The sequence below is a fragment of the Dipodomys merriami genome, unplaced genomic scaffold (assembly GCF_024711535.1).
Source record: "Dipodomys merriami isolate MVZ:Mamm:240054 unplaced genomic scaffold, mDipMer1.0.p SCAF_21, whole genome shotgun sequence".
In the NCBI taxonomy this organism is placed as follows: Eukaryota; Metazoa; Chordata; class Mammalia; order Rodentia; family Heteromyidae; genus Dipodomys; species Dipodomys merriami.
The window spans coordinates 4,958,391-4,964,672 of record NW_027203493.1 but is presented as its reverse complement, the minus strand read 5'-3'; the positions used below and the strand labels follow the sequence as shown (position 1 = coordinate 4,964,672).

Below are 6,282 nucleotides of genomic sequence, written 5' to 3'. Positions count from 1 at the left end.
ATATGAATTTACAAGTAAAAACACTTAAGGAAAACGTATTGATGTGGCAGGCTGGCACATTGTTAAATACCTATGAGACTTAGGGAAGGGGCATACTTTAGAAAGCTTATGCTTGAAGATATATTCATTATTGAGTGTTAGTAACCTGAATATCAGTAACCTGAATAAGCACACATTCATATGAAAATATTCCTTTATCCTAGGAAGCTCGCTGTGGGAGCCCTGGGAACTAATTGGTTTAAATATGAACAAAGAAAAGGGGCAATGTATTTTATGCATAGGCCAAATACTCCCGAGGCTCCATAGTTAGACAAGAAGTCAACATACCCAATTTAAAGGAAGATAGACAGCAGAAAGAAAATTATGGGAAGAGAAATGGACTTTAAGTAGACAATTGGGAGACAAAAATGTATGTGGTTTGATGTATGATGTGTGAAGGCATATGTCTCTGTCTTTCCTGGAGATGGGTCTGCCTTTTTCTTCTTCCTGGAGTGAAGCTACCTAGAAAGATAATTTATGACAGCCTCAGTTTGGAAAAGTCTGCTTCTAATCAGAAAGGGAAATTCTAGAAATTACTTTGCTTTTACAAGTATTGACAAGTTGGAACCCTTCGCTATATCAGGTAGTTACAAAATACAATCTTTACTTTCATAAAGAATAAAGAAGAAGCCGTAGGAAGACAATTCTCAAATATCACAGTAATTTCACAGGCAAAGAATTGTTTCTTCAACTTTCTACTTGGCAATTTGACCAAATTGTTGAAATAACACAGTTGTCCAAAAATCAAGATTCAGGAAATGTAATGCTTAGAAGTTTTATATTTTAATACATTGTGCTTAAAACCATATATTGCATATATCTATGTACTAGGTGTTTATTGTTTAGCTTGGAATTGTTAACATGCTAACAGTTTTCCTCAGTATTAATAAAGGAATGAACATAGCATCTCTTAGCTGACACATTTGTAATATGAAGTTTTGGATTTTTGAAAAGTATGTTAATCAAATAATACTAGCCAAATTGTTTAAAACTATACTTCTTAAAAATAAATTTTAACTGTCAAAATCTAAAAGAGTCTGTGGAAGTATTTAAAATTTTTTTATAAATTTATATACATATGCAAGAGACATTAAAGTTAATTTTATTTTATTTTTCTACCTATAGTCCATTCTTTCCTTTAGAATACTTGTGTTGTCAAATATTTTGATTGAATATCATTATAGCAACACATTCATTTCAAAATAAAAGGAATCAGAATTAATAACCAAGTTTACAAAAAAAATCAACCAAGGCACATAAATCCCCAACTCTTAATAACAGAATCTGTAAAATATAACAAGGTGCTCTTGTTATATTTTGTTATCTAAATCTGAATTAGGTACACTCAAGTATTCATTTCTGAATATAAATTACTTAAGATGTGACATTTGATAAAGTAATTTGTACAGTAATATTAGAGTTCAAATGGCAGTCTCCCTTTGTATCTCCAGTTTTATTTTTTGGATGTTCAGTCACATGGGGTCAGCAAGAAGTATAAGCAAATAGAAAAATATGTTTTGAGAGAGAGACAGACATGGTTCTACTTTATTAGTTACTCTTATTTATAACTATACTTGATTTATTAAATTTCATCATAAGTGTATATGTACAGGAAAAATAGTACAGCCTGCTTTTTGTATACTGGTTTCACATAAATAACCAATAATAGATTGAAAATATAATGGAAAATAGCAAGAATAAATATAAAATACTTAAGTAAAAATGCAAAAGAATAAATACCAGGATATATATTAATATAAAGGAAGGAATGAATAAATGAATAAAAATAATGGTAAATAAGTTAAATAAGTAAATAAAATAATGGGAAAAGTAACTTTCTTATAGAATTCTATTCCAACTAAAATATGTTAAAAGAAAAGAGGTACAAATATTATCTGCCAAAATAAAATAGCTACAAGCCACACAGATGTTGGTGAATTAGCAAAGGTAGTAATGAGATATTTAAAGGTCACCTGGCATATTTATGAAGATAATAATAATAACAACTTTGTAAAGAAACAATGAAACTTAAGGGGTCAAGTATAAAATTAGTATCACTTATTAGTCTCACATCCTATGTGATAAAATGAGAAAAACACACTCATTACCTACCTGTAACTCATTCAAATAGCAAAGGAACCTCAACTTAATAATAAGAAAATGCAAAGCAAGTATTCATTGAGAGATTTTCTGCTAAGTACTTAGCAGTAATCTGAAAAAGTATTATAGTTATAAAAGACTGTCAAAGTTGGAAAGGACTAAGGAAACTAAGTACTCTTCATATATCACTATGAATCTCAAAAGAACACATCACTTTAAAATTTTCAATGTAAAACCGGGCGCTGGTGGCTCACACCTGTAATCCTACTCAGGAGGCTGAGATCGGAGGACCATGGTTCAAAGCCAGCCTGGGCAGGAAAGTCCATGAGACTCTGATCTGCAATAAACCACTAGAAAACCGGAAGTGATGCTGTGGCTCAAGCGGTAGAGGGCTCTCCTTGAGCTGAAGAGCACAGGGACAGTGCCCAAGCTCAGAGTTCAAGTCCCACAATTGACCAAAAAAAATCAATACATTTTTGGCCACATACACTGAAATAAACAAAAGAGAAATATATGTATTTTTCAGTGTTTTCACTGGAGACACTCTGCAAGCAATTTAGGAAAACCTTGGAGTATAATTAAAATGCAAATCTCAAGAGATCTTAGATGTGACTGATCAAATCCTTTATGAGATGAGTTTCAGAGTTTTACAGGGAGGAATGCAAATATAAGAACTGTATATTATATACTAGATGGTAGAAGAAACTCCTTTGTGGCAGGGCCACTTTTGAAATACCAAATTTATCCTATAGACTAAGTCAGATTGGAGTTAAAACTGAACTTTTAATTCTCAATGAGATGCATTATTAATGGAAAGTAATATATGTAACGTTCAAGGGTATCATCAAAGCTACTCATATGGTTACCAACTTCATAATATTTTTATAAGGGTATTTATATAAGGGTACCTGATAGAGGATAGAGGAATAGAGCTCAATGCTAAGAGTAGCAGCAGCCACAGTTTCTGCAATAACAAAGACAAGCCGTTGTTTTGGCAATTCACAGGATTCAGAGCTATACATGAAAGTAAAATACTAAAGATACAAATAAGTAGACAATAGTTGAAAGGAAGTGGACTGTCTTTGGATTACTGAGTCCCTGGTAAGTCTAATTTGAGCATCATAGACTTTCCATAATCCACATGCATGTATGATGCATGTGTATGTGTGTGTAAGAATTGTATGTAGGTGCTTTTTATGTTCAACTTTGTTCTATTAAATGTTTGTATAATCCAATGTATTTTCTTTTTTAAGTCCTTTTTTATTGTAAATATACTGTACAGAAGGGTTACAGTTACATGAGCCAGGTAATGAGTACATTTCCTATGAAGCATTGTAAGTTACCTCCTCCTTTGTTTTTCCCATACCATCCCTTTCCTCCCATCTCCACAACTACACTCCCCTTCTTTCCCCCCTCCCCGCTTAAATTGTAAAGGTTGTTTTTCAACATAGCATCTTGTACATCTCATTATTGCAATGGGTCAACCTGTATCCCTATTTAAGTATTTTGTTTTTTCCCTTCCCCTCCCCAAGCTAGAGAAGTGTATATACAAGATGCAGGGCACCGACATGAAATACAGTGAAAACATGGGTTATACAATGGGGAGGAACATACAAAGAAACAAAAAAATCATATGGTGCATTAAAAATATGTTAGGAACAATAGCAAGAAAGAAAAAAAAACACTTGTGTCCCTATCTTGGGGTTCATTTCGCTTAACATCATCTTATCTGGTCATAGGTACATAGCTTTTTACCTTTTCTGTTTTCAAAGGTGTTTTTAGGGACAAGCAGGACCATAGGCTTTCAGGGGGGAAATGCTTGCTAAATGAAAGAATGAATAAATAGAAACACTTGTAAATGCAGGAAACATGAAATGATACATTGGACTTAAAACAAAGGAATATGGATTCTCTGGGGAACATCTGAAACCCATTTGGCCTATCTGTATACACCAGTTTCAATTTTCTTTGTACTGATGTCAATTGAATTAAGAAGATAACTTTTGTACTCATACTGAGATGACGTTATCTTTGCTTTAAACATTTGATTTTAGACTTCTTGTTTTTGGCTTCAAAACAACTACATGGCAATGAATTGGCTATCGTCTGATGTCATTTGTGCTTCAAATTGGAGACAATCATGTTTTCTAGTCACACAGATGAAACGATTTGAACTACATTTTGGATTAAGGTCTACAAGTGCCTTTCAGTCTCCAATAGAAAGAAAGGGTAAGTGATTTAAAAAAGTAGAATGTCTACATGTGCCTTTCAATCTCCAATATAAAGGAAGGGTGATTAAAAAAGTAGAAGTATAGGCTAACCATTTTTATATCAATAAGCATTTAGAAAGCTGTTGCTACTTTTCTTTCTAAAATAAAATCTTTCAAAGGTTTATCTATTTTATGCATGCATCAGTAATTTTCTCTAAGAAGGATTTTTTTAAATTAAACTTCTAAAATACCCTAAATGTACAACTTATAGCTTCTTTTCCAGAAAATAAGTTGCTAAATCTGTAATCTTGGGCAAGTAATTTACTTTGGTAGCAGATGGCATTTCTCAGGATGAATCTCTCCAAATTATACTAGATAGGTAATTTAGGTAGATGTTTATGGTAGGTAGCTTTTAGAGTGTTGAAAATCCTATGTAATTATGAATTTGGAAATTTTTGTATCTGTTAGTTCTGTAAAACCTAACAATCCAGCATAAATCCCATGTCTGCTTATAATAGTTCTTTGTTTTTTGTATATTATAGTCTCTGTGTTAGAGTTTAAGTTAGCTCTGGTAGACTTGTACATTTCTAGTACTTCTTATGTTTTACCATTTTAAATTTAATTTTTAAATTTTGGGATGCATTTAGATGTACAGAAACATTAAGAGATATTTCAGAGATCTCATAATCTCTATGTACATACTCCCTATTAAATAGCCTAGCACATTTATCACACTTAGTGAAACAATATTGATACATCATTGTTCAGTGAAGTAGGCACTGTATAATATGGTTTATTTGATTTACACACATTCATTTTTCTTTTATTCTAAAGTCTCATCGAGGTAACACATTCCATTGATTCACAATGTCTTTTACAGTCTTCTTAACAGCAACATTTATTTCAGACTTTCCCTGTTTTCAAGTGAATTTTAGTCCTTCTTCAACTTGACTTTTTTGTTTGCTCTTCAGCAGGTCAGATTAAAACCTGAATGTTCAAAAATGGCTGGGAGCAACCTCACAGAAGTAACTCTCTTCATCCTCTCTGGATTCACCGATCACCCTGAGTTACAAATCAGTCTTTTCTTTGTGTTTCTCTTCATTTATCTGTTCACTGTCTTGGGGAACTTGGGGCTGATCATGTTAATCAGAATTGACTCTCGGCTTCACACACCGATGTATTTTTTCCTTAGTAATTTAGCATTCATTGACATAGTTTACTCATCTACGGTAACCCCCAAGGCACTAATAAATTTCCAATCCAAACAGAAATCCATCTCCTTCCTGGGTTGCTTTGTCCAAATGTACTTTTTTGTCGGTTTGGTGTGCAGTGAATGTTTTCTTTTGGGATCCATGGCCTACGATCGTTACGTAGCCATTTGCAATCCCTTACTGTATGCAGTGGTGATGTCCCAGAAAGTGTGTAATTGGCTGGGGGCCATGCCCTACGCCATAGGTTTCACCAACTCCCTGGTGTCTGTCTGTGTAATAAGCAGCTTGACCTTCTGCGACTCCAGCATCAACCATTTCTTCTGTGACACCACAGCACTTTTGGCTCTGTCCTGTGCAGACGCCTTCTGCACAGAACTGGTGATCTTCATTCTAGCTGGGTTCACACTCCTTAGCTCTCTGCTCATCATCACAGTCACATACCTGGCCATCATCTCAGCCATCCTGAGGATCCAGTCACAGCAGGCAGGAAGAAGGCCTTCTCCACCTGTGCATCCCACCTGGCGGGCGTCACTGTCTTCTACGGGTCTCTGATCTTCACGTACTTGCAGCCCGATAACACTTCATCCCTGACCCAGACGCAGGTGGCCTCCGTGTTCTACACCATTGTTATCCCGATGCTGAATCCTCTGATCTACAGCCTGAGGAACAAAGATGTCAAAAACGCGCTCCTGAGGCTCAGGCCGAGTAAAGGTCTTCGCTGA

At 34.6% G+C, this 6,282-nt stretch overlaps 1 protein-coding gene across 1 annotated transcript; it reads left to right on the top strand.

Annotated features, from left to right (window-relative positions):
- Positions 1–5,350: 5,350 nt before the first annotated feature.
- On the top strand, positions 5,351–6,282 carry LOC138834170 (olfactory receptor 8I2-like). The gene is given in 2 exon segments (XM_070032928.1): positions 5,351–6,035; positions 6,038–6,282. Coding segments are annotated over 2 exon segments (930 nt in total).